Below are 17114 nucleotides of genomic sequence, written 5' to 3' on the forward strand. Positions count from 1 at the left end.
CACTCCAGTTCACTTTTATCTATTCACAGTAGGAGTGCAGAATTTTACATTTTCCATCTGAACAGTATGAGAAGCATCTCTCCATCAGTACAACCTCCAAGCTGCTGACAACTTTTAAAATCTGATTATCTCTGAAAACCCAGTGACAAGCCACTCAGCTCTCCCCACACTTGAGTCATGTGACACACGAGCAGACCTTGTCCCCAGAAAGTCAAGTCTAAGACCTTCCCCCCACCAGAAGGTAAAAACTCTTCGGGGTGCAGGGCTGGAGGCGCTCAGTGCCCACCGCCCACCCCTCCCGCCGGAGAACAGTCAGCACCACACTGAACTTATCGTAGAATAGATTTATTTACCTGAAACCATGTCTGTGCAATGCTTGTTGTTACCAGCACAGAAATAGACAACTGTTCTCTATTTACAGTCTAAAGTCAAACATGCGTTGTGATAAATGAAGTTTAGCATTTTATTAAGATAAATGCATCACAATATTCGTATTGCACCAACATCTGTCTACTGCTTCTGGTTTCATTAAATAAGTTACATTTAATACAGTGCAAAATAGCTGTTTGCACACTCAAAAAAATAACAAGTTATGAACTGGAGGCCTACATTCTAACCTTTCAACACCTGTAGTGTTTTCAATAAATTTATAAATAAGCAAACTGTACAGGGCCAACTAAAAAGTAGCATGTTTAAATGACACCATAGAGAAATCTGGCTACTTACAACTGAAGGCATGCATTACAATTGAATATGGTACATTTATATAGGCTATGACATTTTGCACAGAGAAACATGGAGACTTGGCTGATGGCTTCTAAGTTCTTAGATAAGGTTTCAGAACCTCATTCTTCTTGCAGCAAAGAAACCAAAGTTCTCTGGAGAAGCTTTCTGATTAAGCTAAATTGTACATTTGTAATTATTTTGATTTAAAAGCTAAACCCCGTTGGTAATACACGTTTCCTCCACATAACACACAATGAGTTGGGGACTTTTTTTTCTACTTTTCTTTTTCCCCCAACATCAATCATGCAGAGGGCTGGTAGATGTGTTGCTAAAAACGCACATGCACGCAACCGAACACCCTTATATTTCTGCAAAATGGTTTAGGAAGCGGTTACTCCAGTATTGCTGAAAAGGAAAGAGAAAGGAAATCAGCTTTATGAAATATGGGAAGAAATGTTAGAATAACTATTTAAGATTAATAGTGACAAGGAATAGTGAGAAGGAATATTCAGTTTGACCTTTTAAGATTTCAAGACCAGCATTTCTAATTAACTGTCCCTGAGGCGCTGCCTACATACATAGGGTAGCAGCTAGAAGCACTGGCTTGGCGACACGGGCCCTTCCTGTCACCCTGGCTCACAGAAGAACCCCACCAGGCAGACATGGAAGCGCTTCAGATGTAACGGAAGGGAGATGGGCAAGAGGAGGGAAGTTCCCGGTTAGCAGTGCAGATGGTAAGGAAGGTGAAGCAGAGGTGAGCAGTGTGGCCCCGTGCGAAGCCTCGGGCTCCTCCCTTTCCCTTCCCTCCCCTCCCAGGGGGCCTAGCCCTGCCTGGTCCTACAAGGGGAGCTGCGGCCCTCACCCGCCTCTTTGAAGCAGGCAGGCTGGGGATTACCGTCACTGTTAGCTGCACGGTGGTGGCTTTGACAAAATTGGTGGTGACACTGAAAGGGCTGCCTTAGCCCACGGGCACTGCAGACTGCTCCGGCGGTGGGTAGGTGCTTCACAGACACTGAGCTAGTGCTTGTGGTCTCCTATTCCTGAGGTCTACCACCTCCAGGACATTCAGGGGGCCGAGGCCCGGGCTGAGGGTGGCGTGGTAGCAGCTGCTTGTTGGGGGGGGAGGCTGCGGGGGCTGGCACTGGCCTGGCTTGTTTGGGAGCTCACGCAGCTCGCTCTGCACAATGTGCCACGTGTGCTGTGCAGATGAAGAATGAGCCGCTGGAGTGGGATCCCAGCTGGGGGACGTGTGAGATCGCCATCTTCCAGGCAAAGCCCTATCAAAGAAGCTGTGCAAGGCCTACCTGCCCGTCGGTGAGGACACGAACAAGTTTTGGTGAGTCTGAACATGACACCAGCCTGTCTAGTCCTGATGGCGGCAAAAGCAGAGGCCGCCTGTGCCTTCCTGCAGGTGCTGGGTGAGGCCAGGTCTGGGACAGGAGGCCTGAGGCCAGGGATGTGCCCACAGCAGTAAGTGGCTGAGGACAGGGGCTCATGGGGGCCTGTTTCTCAGCAGCAGAGCCGGGAGCAGAGCTGACGAGGGGATGCTCCCGGCGGCCCGGGCGGAGGGACGGGGATGCCTAAACCAGCTCTATGGGCCGGACAGGCCTGAAGCTGAGAAACCACAAGACAAGAGCCGGCCCAGGCCCAGCTGGGGCTGTGCACGTCTCCAACAGCAGCAAACCACATTCAGCTTCTTTTGTAAAGGCCACCACATCAAGGAACCAGATCAGGAAAAGGTGACTGGTAAGTCTGGTTTCCACTGAATAGCACACCCAACAAGCTCAGACATCCTGTCTTGGTTTGCAGCCAAGGTGCACTCCTTGCATTTGACCACTCAACCCGCTTCTTTTTACGCCAAAATCGGCAAAACCTACCCTCCTCCCCCCTATATTCTCTGCCAAACAAACCAACCTCCCTTCCTCAGAGACCTCGATGAGTCAGGCTGGGACTTCCATCCCCTTATACTCAGACCTGGGAGGTTGGCAGCACCTTGCCCTGCTTAATATCCCTTAACTTTTCCCCAAACACTGAGCCTTTATAGCACATCTTGGGGCCGGCCCCAGTCCCTTCACAAGAAAGGTCAGGGCCTCACAGGGAAGGAGCTGCTGCCTAGGCCTCCCTCACCCTGGCTCATGACTGGTCGGCTGGTTGCTAGCAGAACCATGCCCTACTAACTGCGCTTTCTCATACCCTGGAGAAAGAGAAGACAAGTCTCAGCTGCAAAGGATATGACCCAGAAGGTGAAAAAAGGTGGCCACCTATCTGAGACAAACCTATGGATGTATGAATTCACTGCTCAATTATTTGCTTTCACTAGGTTTTTACTTGTTAACAAACACGGTAGCAAGGCTCGGGGAGGAGTCCTTGCAGCTAGTAAACACCAGAGAACCATGAGTTTTTGAGACTCCTCACCTTGGCATTAACAAAGGCAGCATTCCCTCAGCCTGTCAGTTGGACCAAAGCAAAACGAGTCTCTCTCCCACCAGGCCCTCCTCAACATCTGGCTGAGCCACTGTCCAAGGCCGTGCGTGGAGTCTGCGGGCATCTAACCCACCCCACGTGTGCACAGGTACCACGCATCGTACGCTTGCTCTCGGAGACACAGAGCAGAGCAGTACATGACACAGGGGATGTTTCGTTAGTGTCACAGCTAGCTCGCTCGGTGGCAGTCACCCTTAGGCTAAAGCATCAGGATTCCAGGGAATACTCACGTTAGTTGATGGATGTTGGAAGGCATTGGAGGAAAACACCATAGTTAGGACAGTTAATGACTTACACACGGTTGGTAAGACTGATCTCGAACATGCGCAAACATTTGTCATAGTAACCATGGTGTTGGTTAGTGCCACATTCAAATAAAAATAGTTCTGTACATATGTTCATTTGGTCATGTGCTATTTACAGATTTTTACAAAAACACATACACACATACACCCCCACACAAACACGCACACACTCCCCTTTATATTCTCTACACCAGGCTAAAACAGGCCAGCAGAAACTTGCAAAAAAGTATCATGGGCGACAACAGGTGCCTATGTATTAATTCCTACAACTACCTCTGCAGCAGAACACAATCCTCCTTCCCCTCGAGCACAGTAAAACTCAAGTTCTGAGCTAAGAACTTAAGAGAAAATTGGACACATCTGTTTGATAGTTCAAGCTAAGCCACTTAAAAGTTAAAAACAAGACAGTTATTTTTCTGTCCATTTAAAATGTTTTATTTTCCTTTTTAAACTAGATTGTGAAGTGCCACTGAAATAGGCAATGTTGGCAAAACAATGTCTGTTACAATAAAATACATTAGACATTTAAATAAATAACCTTAAAAACTACGTGGGGGGACATGAACCCAGTCGATTGAATCTGGAACAATGTTTTCTGCACAAGCGAGAACAGGCATACCTCTTAAGACTGATGTAAACAGAACCATCGGAACCCTACGGGAGAAGCAGCCGAGCGGGGCCGGGAGCGGGGGTGGGAGTGAACGGGGGCCGGGGGGTGAGGGGAGTGGCAAACCAAAAAATACTGACTGAGGTAGCAGTACTCTGCTCAGTGCAGAAAAATTGGCTTATGAATAAAAATTAGACTGTGATCTCAGATTAAATCCAGATGATCATGCAGAAGACACAATACATGCTATTTAGTTTTAGAAAAAAACCACACACATTCATTTCCTAAAATCTGCTGCCAATTAATTTGCTGACAATGTCTGCTGGCTCAACTATTTTTTTTATACAAGGATGAGTTATTAAACAGAACACTGTACATGCTTTTTCATCTACAAAAAAATATTTGCATAAAATAGTGTTAGTTCTCTGTACATGTCAATGGACACTTTAATTATGTGTATAAAAAAGGAAAATCTTGCCCCACTGGAGTCAGAAAAGCAAAACAAAATCTAGAGTATGAAATCTCCTTCACCAGCCAATATGTTCATGTGAAAATTCAGCAGAAATAGACAGTTGCTTTAAACAATAAAAAAATTAATTGATTAAGTTAAACATCTTCTTTATGTAAAACTGTCAGTCAAGACCAAAACATATCACTAAAGTTAGTGTCTGTGCTATAGACCCAGACCACCAGGGGCATTATGAGCAGCACAAACGGCCAGGAAATCCCATCGGTGCATGCCGAGAACGAGCAGGATTTGGTGGCAGGCTGCACACACTCTTTACCAGGTTCCAGGTAGTTGCGGGCCACAAACTTGAGCGTCTCATCCATTAGAATCACAGGCAAGGAGATTTTCAGCACCATCAGCCACTGGGTCAAATTCAGCGGTGTGATCTGGAAAATAAGCTGAAAGACAAAGAAGCTCTGTCAAGTTTCCAGACTTGCGGGACAGGCAGCGAGGCCCCAGCCTCGGTCCTGGTCCCCCCAGCGCTTACTGGCAAAGGTTCCACGTAGAGGATGAGGAAGTGGAGCGACATGGACAGGCAAATGGAGCCCACGAGCCAGATGTTCTCCCAGGGGGGCATCCTCAGCAGGGACTGGTTTTCAGACAAGCTGCAGAACGACGAGAGGGACATGAAATACGCCCACCCGAAAGGCAAAGGCCCTTGTACCGAGCGACCAAGACCGTCCGAACGCTGCGTCAGGCAGGCGGTGGCTCACCTGGCGCTGCCCGCGGACCTACTTCCACTTGGTGAAGTTTCTATTGTGGCAAAGTTAAAGGAAGAATGTTCAGATGTAGGACAAACTTCCAATTTTAAATCTAGGCTTCAGCACAGCAGACTCCATTTCAATGGACTCAGAGCTGCTCTCAATTGCCCTTGACACTGACGCTATTTTGAAATTTCCATTTTTGTCACTGGCTTAATTGGATGATACCATCTGTCTCACTGCTAAAGGGCAAGAGTGCCTTCCCTGTGGACAATGGCACACAGGGGCACGAGAGGCCCTATTTTTGGCCCCCGCTGTCTCATAAGGAACATGTGGTTAAGCACTCCCACTACTTCCTGGAGGTGATGATGACTAAAGCTTTTAAAACCGGTGCTGCTTGTTCTCCTTTCTTTCTGGGAGGGAGGAGCTTTCCTGCAAACCTCCAACAACCACGACACCCAGTTCCCCGGTGTGCTGGCTGGCGGAGCTCTTGCCCCAGCTTGTCGAGGACTCACTGACCTGTTGAGGGCGTTACACATCTCTATGGTTACTAGAACAGACAGCGCCATTGTCATCGGGTATGGGGACTCAAAGATTGCACAATCCACTCCTTCAAAGTCCGGGTTGTCATCTTTACACTGTAGGAAGTGGCTCTGCAACAAATGTGCAATCAAGTTCTTCATCAGCCAAGTACATTTCCAAGGTCCATGTCCCCGTTCCACAGGAAGCCCAGGACACAGACCCACACAAGATCTCCCCCCATCTCCCAGAGAAGCCCTGGTCCTTCAGAATCCTCTTAGAGGCCACTGCTAATTATTTGAGTGTTAAGATTATTTGGTAGCCACCCAAACCACAAAACGCTCAAGGACAACCTTTTAATGCTTTGCCTCTAAGGCAGAGGAGAAAAGGCAGATACATACCAGCTGGTAGAAGGTCACTCTGGGACCTCCGTCGGCAGCAATGAACCACCACGCCGCAGCGCCCACGGTAGCAGCGCCAACATAACCTGGGAAGAGACACAGGCGGGGTTTGCAGCCCACAGCTTTCCCTGCAGGTCCGGCCTCGCAGGCCAGTGTCCAGCCAAGAGGAGACGGGGCAGGACGACGCTACGGGAGAGCCCGGGCTGCCACTGGCAAGTGCTCACTCCCATCGGCCAAAGCAGCTAGACGGAGGCTTTCTGCAAGGAGACGGGTGTGTGTACAGAAAAACTAGGCAACTTTTCTTCCAGAGCGTGGGAGGAGGAGCACCTACTGGAATTGGCTGGACGTTCACGCTAGCCAAGCCCCTCTCAAACTGGAGGCTAACGCTTTACAGCTGCAGGTACGTGTCCTCCACATAGCGCCTCACTGTGCTGCAGGGCCAGATCACACCCCCCAGGACTTTTAGGAAAACTGATGCTCCCAGTTAGACACCTACTTGCTCCAAAGGCCTGGCAGAACCGTTACATGGAAATGCCGCCAGCGCGGTCAGTGCAGAACGCAAGCGATGTGGCAAAGCCCAAAGCCGATTCTGGGACCACCTCCCCCGCCCCCAACCAAATAGTTCTGAATTGAGCAAGTTTATTACAAAGCAACAGGGTAATGGAGAACACAGGGACACCATGAAGACGGTCCCAGTGCGGCAGCGTCTACCAGAAGATACAAGCGCACACTCCCTCGAAGCCGGCAATTACAAGGGGACAGGGACAGGGCAGCCACACACGTACTGACGTGGCGATTCCCAACAAATAGGGAGAAATGCAGGGTTCAGCACATGTGTGTGTACAGCACACCAACACTTAGGAAAAATACAGGCACAGGATAGATCTATTTGCTAGAGTATTTCTGGAAGGCACAAGAGAAATTCAGTATTGGAGGGGAACTGACTGGCTGAGAACCTTCTCACTTTATGCCACTGTGTGCTTCTGGAATTTTAAATCATGTGAACATACTAAAAAAGCAAACAAAAAACCACCTTCCTGTTGAACCCCAGGGCAGTTATTTTAACTCTCTGGCCTCACTTTCCTAAGGTCTAAAGTGAGGACAAGAACCGGCAGCCGGGCGGGAGCAGGAGGGCCAGAGACGATATATGAGGAACCCGACCTGTGGCCGGGGCTCCCGTGTGGCTCCCACGCACTGTAGATGAATGCAGAGCTCCCCCCTCTACTTTAGTGGGAGGGGGGCTTAGTTTCATAGCTTGGTGATGGAAGGCCTGACCCTTACTCACCCCTGTAACCTTTTGCCCTTAGGTTAAATCTGAAAATCTCATTCACAAAGGCCCAAGGAATGACAGGGATAACTAAAACAAGGGACCAACTTTCCTGTAAACTGGGTATATAGTTTATTAAACTCCATCTTCCGTTACCCTAACACAGGGATAGAAAAGAAAAAATGTGCTTTTAAAGAATGAAATTTACAAAAATGTTGGCTCATGAACGTTTTGTTTCAAAGTCAACGATATAAAAACTATACTCACAGCCAATGGCCAGATAACGGAAAAAGAGCCATCCGCTGATCAGGGGTTCCTTCGGGTTCCGGGGTGGTTTATTCATGATGTCCAGATCGGGAGGGTTGAACCCCAGGGCAGTGGCGGGCAGGCCGTCTGTCACCAGATTGACCCAGAGCAGCTGGACAGGAATTAAAGCCTCAGGAAATCCAAGGGCTGCTGTCAGGAAGATACTGTTTCCACCCGAAGAAAGAGAAAGACCCCCAATTATTTTGGCCACTACTTACATAGCATCAGCACCCTCTCCTCCTCCATAAAAATCAATGGACAGTAACAATGACTGCTTGAAATAACTTTTTGGCCACCATAAAAACATTTGTTATACCTAATTTTGAGTTAAAGTACAATGTTAGAAGGCCAAGAATTTTATGTTACTTTATGTAGTTAAACTCATTTCTATGTTCAAGGACATGCTTTACACACGAGGGCAGCTGCAGGACAGCCCTCCCAAGGGCTGGAACAACCTCTACCTTCCTCCTCATGCACGAAGACCAAAGCTGCTGCCATATGAACCACAAATCTGGAAAACTGGTCATCCTAAGCCCTGATTTTAGACAAAGGACTAAAGTGATCTTTCTCAAGCACCCACCAGACAACTTCCCCCACATTCGACGAGATGAGGTAGCGGATAAACTGCTTCATATTGTTGTAGATGGCCCGCCCCTCCTCCACCGCAGCCACGATGGTGGAGAAGTTGTCGTCAGCCAGGACCATCTCAGACGCCGTTTTAGCCACTGCAGTGCCAGAGCCCATGGCAATGCCGATCTCCGATTTCTTCAGGGCAGGAGCATCGTTCACACCGTCCCCAGTCTGAAAGGGAACGCGAGGGCTGGTTTACGCACACCTGCCACCACCTCACACGCCCGACAAAGGCTCAGCCATCCTGAAGCAAGGGAACGAATGCAGCCATGGCCCTCTGGGCACAGACACAGAGAATTTTCATTTTTACAAAGTGGTATCACAAAACACACTTCACCTGGGAAACGTAAAATTGCCCAATGAGCCGAAGAGACTTCAGAGGGAAGTGGAACAAAGAGGACTTCAAAATTCATCTGTATTATTATGTTTTTACCAAACAAAATAAAAAACCACCCACATGACAGTTAAGATGCAGCACTTGTATCCACACAGAGAAAGCTCAAGTAGAACAGGTGCAGACTGCAAAAAGATGGAAACCGTAATATTTACGGAGGTCACAAACACGCAAAAAGACCAGATATTGTCTACAGATACAAAGCTATCATTCCCAACACTGAACACCCAACACTGAATTCAGAACAGTGGTTCCCTCTGGGAGAGGAAGAGGAAGGAAGGGGGAAGGGAGTTATACCTGTAATATCTGCTTTCACATAACACCTTTGTTTCTTAAAGTTTTACAGACAAGCAACAGAAAGCAAATATGGCACAATGTGAATGTGTCTGGGTGAAGATTCACACTAGGGGAAGAATCCTGGAAATGCCTCGCACATGGGCAGCTCTTAATGCTTGACCAGTACATCTTATTTCAGGTAGGGTTAGAGAACACAAAGGAGTTAACCCTGAATCAATTTTTAGAAACTTGAGATAGATAGAAACATGTACACTTTTGGGGCGCCTGGGTGGCTCAGTCAGTTAAGCGTCTGCCTTCTGCTCGGGTTATGATCCCAGGGTTCTGGGATCGAGTCCAGGATCGGGCTTCCTATTCAGTGGGGAGTCTGCTTCTCCCTCTCCCTCTGCCCCTCCCCCTGGCTCATTCTCTCTCTCTCTCTAATAAAATCTTAAAACACAAAGAAACATGTACACTTTAACCAAGATAAAGACTAGATGTCACCAAATATTTCCCCACAAGTGATTCAGAAGGCATACTTCTACTTCTTAAACTACTCTAGAATCTTCCCTGCAGGTCATACCAACTACGGGTCAACAGAAGCCTACAGAAACAGCCCTGATTGTGACAAAAATCAAGATATTCTAAATCTGGGAGCGGTTACTAAAAATTTAACAGTCAAAATTACAACCTGCTCTGGCTGCATAGTGAGAGTCCAAAGGTACTCACCATAGCTGTTATCTCATCAAAAGACTGAAGAAATTCTACAATTTTTGACTTGTGGGAAGGTTCAACTCGAGCGAAACATCGGGCATTCAAACAGGCATCTCTCTGGGCTGAAGGACTGAGCTCATCAAACTCCCGACCCGTAAAAGCTTTCGACGTCACATCCTCGTCCTGCCTGAAGATGCCAATGCGCCGACAGATGGCCACAGCAGTGCCCTTGTTGTCCCCAGTGATCATGATAACCCGGATGCCTGCCTGCCGGCACAGCTTCACAGAGGAGGCCACTTCAATTCTTGGAGGGTCCAGCATGCCCACGCAGCCCACGAAAGTCAGATTGGTCTACAGCAAAAGAATCACCTTAGTTCAAACAGGAAATTCTAGTTTTTCCCATGGTGTAGAACAAGGGCCAGTTATACATTAAGAGCAAAAGTCTCTGCATTTTCCTATAATAAATTCTGTAACTGTGACTCTTACCTAAGATTAATATTCATAGAGATATAAATCCAGTAAGGAATAGTATTAATTCCAATTAACTGGAAAGGATGAAAAATAGCACTACATTCTTGTAACCAAATCATCCTTTAACTTTCATGATGATAATCCTTTGAAATGAAGAGAAAAACATACCAAGGAATAAGAGCATTTTGCTACTGGCCACTCTAGGGGCCCACAGTATCCAAGTTATTCCTTATTCCTTTCAGGCAGTGCTTCAGGAAGTCACATACCTGGTAAGAAAGCTATGAGCAGACAAGTGAAAGGAATCTCTCAACTTGGATATTTTGACCTTTAATAACTCACGAATGTTTTAAAAACATTCCCAATTGTTAAAACATCTTAATTTACAGAGGAGTTGCAAAATAGGCTTTATAAGTTTATTTAGCTTAAGTCTTAATTATTCTATCTTGAAAGTAACAGACTTGTATTAAACTGTTAACTACATCGGGGCGCCTGGGTGGCTCAGCTGGTTAAGCGACTGCCTTCGGCTCAGGTCATGATCCTGGAGTCCGTGGATCGAGTCCCGCATCGGGCTCCCTGCTCGGCAGGGAGTCTGCTTCTCCCTCTGACCCTCCCCCCTCTCATGTGCTTGCTCTCTCTCATTCTCTCTCTCTCAAATAAATAAATAAAAAATCTTTAAAAAAAAAACAAAAAACAAAAAAAAACTGTTAACTACATAGGTTGGAAGCAGCAGGCTAAATTGGAACGGTGATGCATTTGGCCTGCAGAAAAACAAATAACCACACCCCTTTCTTGGCAAAAGCAAGACTCATTTGACCTTTTACTGAAGGAGTACTGTTTGAACACAATGAATGTGCAGGGTGTGGGGGAAGAAACTTTTCATTAGCTAACCTCATATTTAATAAAGTTGGCAGAGTCCTCAAGGTTCATTTCTTCTCTTCTCAGTGGGTTGTCGTGAGTGGCCAGAGCCAGGCACCGCAGTGTGTCGCTGCCACTACCCCATTCCCGAATGACAGACATGACCTTCTGTTTGACTCCTGGGGTCATAGGAACTTTAGTACTTCCAACTCGAATGTGGGTGCACCTGTCAATGACACCTTCAGGAGCACCCTGGAAATGTTACAGATTTAGGTCAACAATTTTATTTACTGGGCTCACCCAGGATGCTAATCCTGGAAAGAACATCTCAATTGCAATCTGCCGTACTTGCCTTCACAAACATTTTGCTCATCGACGTCCGGCTTGGTTTGTTTGGTGTACAATAAACTGACATCGATTTTCTATCACGTGAAAACTCCAGAGTAAATTCCTTTTTCATCAACTGCTTAATGACCTACAGGAGAACACACATGGGATATTACTGGATGACAATTTCTGTTTATTTCTCACTTGTTCAACAAATATTCACTCAGCACCTATTATGTGACAGGCACTGGGGGTTTAGCAATGGACAATGAACAATACAAGTAAGTTCTCCCCCTCATGAAGCTTAAACTTGCCCTCTGGTTTGGGAAGACACACTGGAATGTAAACAAAGTGCTATGGAGAAAAAAATTTTAAGTAAGGCAGGGAAGGGGGATGGAAAATTTGTATACACAAATTTTCAGATCGAAACTTTACATAAAATGGCCAGAAGGCAACATTTGAGTAAAAACGTGAAGGATGTGTGAGCCGGGAGTGCAGAATGCAGGCTGGCATGACCCGGCATGTTCAAGGGGCCTCCAGGCCGAGGAGTTGGAAAATCGTGCAAGAGAAAGAGGTGAGAAAGAGGTTGTAGGATGTTAAAGATCACCTTAAGGCATTTATAACAAGTGAAAATGGAAGATAAGGGAGGGTTTCAAGGTCTGGCAGTTGTGTTAAGAATGAGCTGAAGGGGGACAAGGTGCACCACTCAGTACAAATAATCCAAGAGATGATGGCGACTGTGGGCAGAAATAGGTGGTCCAGAGCACGGCTGCCTCACAGAAGTTCCTACTGTGGTGGGAATGTTCTGGCAGAGCTGCTCATGTAGCTGTCCAGTGTGGCTACTACACACTTGAAGAGCCGCTGTTTTCTTTATTCTAAAGAGCTTCAGGGAGCCAGCGGCCACCATATTACACTCCAGCACAGTGACCAAAGACCTCATGGGAGTCACTGCAAACAGGATAGGTTGAGGACTGGGCCCTGGGGCCTCCCCACCCCTGGTGGGAGGTGGAAGATCCAGCCAAGGGAGTCGGCAGAGGGCCGGGAGCAAGGAGAACAAGTGAAGGAATGTTTCGAGGAGGGAGAGACTGACAGCTTGGGTAAATGAGGACTGAAAATTACCCTTTCAGATTTAGATGCTGTTTGGATCTGGACCGTGTATACAATCAAATTACCTACAACATATACTGTGTCCTTTTTGACTTTTAAACCTTTGATTTTTCTTGCCTTATTGCATGGACTGGGGTTGCCAGTATAATACTGAATAGAAACATGGAAAGTAGAACTTCTGTTGCTATTAGTATGACATCACTACAGGCTTTGTGTAAATGCACCATCAGCTTGAAGGTGAAGTCTGCTGAATTTTTATCATGAACAGAGATTTTATCAGATGCCTTTTCTGTATCCACTTAATAATCTTATGGTTTTCTGTCTTGATCTGAATTACCCTGATTCTCCCCTAACCCCCAGACACAGAGCTAATGATAATTACAGAAATCCCCAAGAACCTCAGCATCTAATATGGGCAGTGATGAGTGGACTGACGCCTGTGGGTTCTCCGCCAGGCTGGGTGGATTACAGACACCCTCTCAGCCAGAGCTGCCACAAGCAGAAAAAAGACCATCACTGAATTCTGCATTATCTGACTCATATATATTTCTTATGTGTTTAGTTTCCATCAAGCATTTGTACCAAATGCTCTAGGAAGACTGATGGAAATTGTAGTGATTCTGACAAGGTGTGGATCTAGGCACCAGATATATCCGGGGGTTCGGGGGGCGGAAAAGAACAAAGCCATTTCTTCCAGTATTAGAATGGTCCAGAGTGGTAGTTATTTCAAAAGCTGGGTCCTGCCCACTTCACGTCTGAACTACAACAGGTTCCTCCTTTCTGGCGGCTGGGGACTGGCATGAGTTCGGATCTGAGAATTTTCAGTGAAGGAGCCCCATGACAGTCATTTCTGACCCCCACCCCTCTGCGCCCTGCTCAGCTGCGGACAAAAAATGAGGCAAAGGCAGCCGTGGAGCAAGAAAATGCTTAGTCTGCAGGTAAGAGAACAGATGGCTGTGCCCTTATTTGTGGTCATCATGACAGTTAACACACCACTTTTCAGCTCCATGATACTACTTGTTTCCCTCCCCTTCATCAAGTAGTTATAGGTCTAGAATCAAACAATTTTAACCCTCAGTCTCTGTGAAGCTAAGTCTTCAGGTTGCTTTTAGGGACTTAGTCACACCAACTAATAATAGAGCGGTCAGGCAGTGTAGCTTTGCAAGGACCAGCACCGCCCCCTACCCTTACCGCCAGTCAGGGAGTGAGCTCTCTAAAATGGAGATAAGGGGCCTGGACTTCTCCCATCCTATGGCAGCCATGTATGTCAGGGCAGGATGCCACAGGACCTGCCCAAGACCCTCGGGACTAGGAGATGCTGGCGGTGAGGTGTGAATTGGTACACTTCAGCGGAGATCTACATCCTTAATTCTAGTGTGAGTTTTGCTTCCTCAAATGACGCAAAGAAAGGGTGCAGGAGCAGGAGTCCAGTTCTGCCTCACGCTGTGAGACTATGCCAAGTCACTGAAGGCCTCAGTTTCCCTGACTGTAAGTGCCAGACTGGACTGGATGGTCTTGAAGCCCCTTTCACAGCCTGAGATTTGGTGTGCTCACCAAAATGCTTAAAGAGCTGGAGTGGAGTGGATTCAAGAAAACAGGAAAAGAATACAGTAAAATGGCTGCTTTAAGAAATTTTACTAAAAGAGAAAAGAAGCAGGCTGCTAAAGGGGGGAAATAAAGTCCAAAGAAAGTTTTAAGATAAAAACCATACTACTATTTGTCCTATGCTGATAAAGATCCGTGGAGACTAGACGGAAAAGTGGTAACGCAGGAGAGGGGGTGGGGCTTGCAGCTCGAGGAGCAGGGCTGTGCCGGGAGCGAGGACAGTGCACTCACAGCACCAGGGGCTCTGAGAAGACAGACCTTGGAGGCACGGTGACTGTGTGTGGAAAATATCTAGTGATACCTATGTTCCTGGTCAGAGAGCCGGATCATTTGACCTGAGAGCAAATGTGCGGAAGGAGATGCCGCATGTTTGAGGAGATAATGTACATATACCTTAGCTGTCTACGAGCGGGGGAAACAAAGGGCAGCATGGACAACACACCAAGCTTGAATACTGACCGAGTTGCAGGCATTTGCTCGCTCTACTTTAGAAAGACCCTTCAATTCAGTATCAAATACGTTCATCTTCTCTACTAGGCAAGTAAGAGCAGTCTCCGTAGCTTCTCCAACTTTTTCATACACACCCTTCGCCTGTATTGGTTAAAAGCACAGAATGTGCAAAAGTAGTAAATAAGTTTTTCATTAATAAAGACTTTCCATCAGAGGACAACTTCTTCATATCATTCTTCTAGGGGCCATGTTTATCTGAGTCTGGAGCACATGATGCAGATAATAAAAATATACTCAAAGCACGTTATCCTATTCTAATAAGTAGTTTTTTTATTTCCTTTAACCATGAGAACCCACTAGTCACAGTATTCAAACAGAGCTTGCAAAGAGCATGTGTCACTGTGTGTTGTTACCATTTCACAGAGTTCACATGGGGTTTCTGTTGGGGAATGGCTTGTCTAATTTTAGATAGAAGCCAGCGGACTACTATGTAAGTAAGAAGGGAGGGGAAAAAAGGATTTTTGTTGGTTAAATTTTGTATCATGATCATCAAAACAACCCTCTAACCCTCAGCTTGTCAAGGATGTAACAGTCCCCATCTTAAAAAAAAAAAAAAAAAAAAAAAAAAAGACCAATCCCCTATACTGTCAGGAAAACATGCCCTGTTCTAGGGTTTTCCTCATGTACTGTAGCTGCACCAGAGCAGAAGGGCCCACCACGTACACTCTGACTCTTAGCAAAGTGACTGCAATGCTCAGTCAGGGGACATAGGAAAGGCTCTCCGCTTTCTTTGGCTGGGTCACACTGACTCGGATAAAATGGAAAGAGGAAATAAAATCAGGAACCCTTACTTTCCAAAGGGAGGAAGGAAGGCTGGATTTTCATTCCACCCACCCCACCCTTGAACTAGAACAGCCAGGTCTACTTTCTCACTTATGAGAAGCCTTACCTCATTGTAATCCAACGCAGAATCATTACAAAGAGCACAAATTGTTGCCAATTCCACAAGACCATCATATTGATGACATTTCACTGGCTTATCATCTTTATGCCTATCAAAAGAAAACACTTTTAGAGCACAGTGTGGTCATCTCTATTGATTTTTACTTAATTATACAATATAATTTTGTGGACAAGAGCCTTGGCAAGTATTCAAAAGAATTTGAGCGATGGCTCTTAGAAATCTGATGCTGGAGATAACAAAAGAATGCGTCTCTGATATCAGGAATCAATCAGTAAAGACCAGAAGTTCTTAGTTAATGAAATTCTTCCACCACAGGTTATCAATACAGAACAAACAGAAACCCCACTTGAAAAATTGGGCTCCAGGGGCACCTGGGTGGCTCAGTCGTTAAGCGTCTGCCTTCGGCTCAGGTCATGATCCCAGGGTCCTGGGATCGAGCCCCGCGTTGGGCTCCCTGCTCAGCGGGAAGCCTGCTTCCCCTCTCACACTCCCCTTGCTTGTGTTCCCTCTCTCGCTGTCTCTCTGTCAAATAAATAAATAAATAAAATCTTTTAAAAAAAAAAAAAAGAAAAATTGGGCTCCAAAAATAAAGATGAAAAAAAAAATCTGACTTATAACCTGTGTTTTCTCTTTCAAAGTGCATTAAAAAAAAATTACTACTCCAGTAACTAATACGAGCCACATTCAGAAAACTTTTTAGATATACTACAAATCTATCCAAGTCCCAAACTGCCACAATGGATCCTTTCAATGATAAGGCAGGTTTACTCACACTTCTCCAAGAGGGGCGTATGTTGATCCGGTAATGGTAAACTCATTAAGGGAACAACCATCACCTTCAACTTTGTCCAGAATGAACATCTACAGAAAAAAGGCACGAATGTTTAAAAGGTATAAAAATATGCTGGAAAAAATAACCTTTGCTATGACAAAAAGCATTTCTCATTTAAGAAAACAAACTTATAAATGGAAGCTCAGCAACAGAAGTACTGTCCCTTATTCCAACCAGGCATTATTTAAGATCACTTCCCCATCCATCCAAGAGTCTGAGAAACGGCATCACTGAGGTGCTGAATAAATAAGCAGCAGCAGGGGCACCAAAGACACAGAAGACAACCCACATGACACATGAGTTACGAGGACTCTCGGTCAGTCAATTCCAGACACAGCAGTGCTCTTCAGAGTGCTCAGAATTCTAAATTTCAAATGGCCGGCTGAGAAAAGTAGTATTAGGTAGTCCTGCCTCAGAGCTAATAGTAAAAGCCTGGGAAGAATAAACTCACATTTCAGAACTGCATAAACATTCCCTGAGTAAAATAAGACAAATTACTTCTCTCCTCCTTCCCACTTATTTTTATTGTGGCAATAGCTCATTTTCTATGAAGCTCCATAACCCCATGTGTACAGTATGGAGGCTGCAGAGCTGAATGAACTCATGCTACCAAGACAATACACACAGAAGCATTTAGGAAATAAAGGACACTTCATTTTATACAATAA

The 17114-nt window shown here is 46.0% G+C and overlaps 1 protein-coding gene across 2 annotated transcripts in view; it reads right to left on the bottom strand.

Annotated features, from left to right (window-relative positions):
• Window positions 1-329: 329 nt before the first annotated feature.
• The window catches only part of ATP2A2 (ATPase sarcoplasmic/endoplasmic reticulum Ca2+ transporting 2), a 57376-nt gene continuing 40591 nt past the window's right edge, over window positions 330-17114 (bottom strand). Inside the window, exons 9-21 of one of the 2 annotated variants that reach the window (XR_004302618.1) lie at window positions 16387-16475; window positions 15600-15702; window positions 14660-14791; window positions 11514-11636; window positions 11195-11413; window positions 9851-10186; window positions 8405-8625; window positions 7786-7988; window positions 6252-6337; window positions 5851-5984; window positions 5118-5235; window positions 3441-5028; window positions 330-1131 (exon numbers count right to left, since the gene is read on the bottom strand). Coding sequence is in view for 1 of the 2 variants with exons in the window: in XM_032431629.1 (XP_032287520.1) it covers window positions 4759-5028; window positions 5118-5235; window positions 5851-5984; window positions 6252-6337; window positions 7786-7988; window positions 8405-8625; window positions 9851-10186; window positions 11195-11413; window positions 11514-11636; window positions 14660-14791; window positions 15600-15702; window positions 16387-16475 (2034 nt within the window). In the remaining variant the exon portion in view is untranslated. The other variant, XM_032431629.1, reaches the window with a different exon arrangement.

This window comes from Phoca vitulina, unplaced genomic scaffold (assembly GCF_004348235.1).
Source record: "Phoca vitulina isolate PV1807 unplaced genomic scaffold, GSC_HSeal_1.0 scaffold46, whole genome shotgun sequence".
Taxonomy (NCBI): domain Eukaryota; kingdom Metazoa; phylum Chordata; class Mammalia; order Carnivora; family Phocidae; genus Phoca; species Phoca vitulina.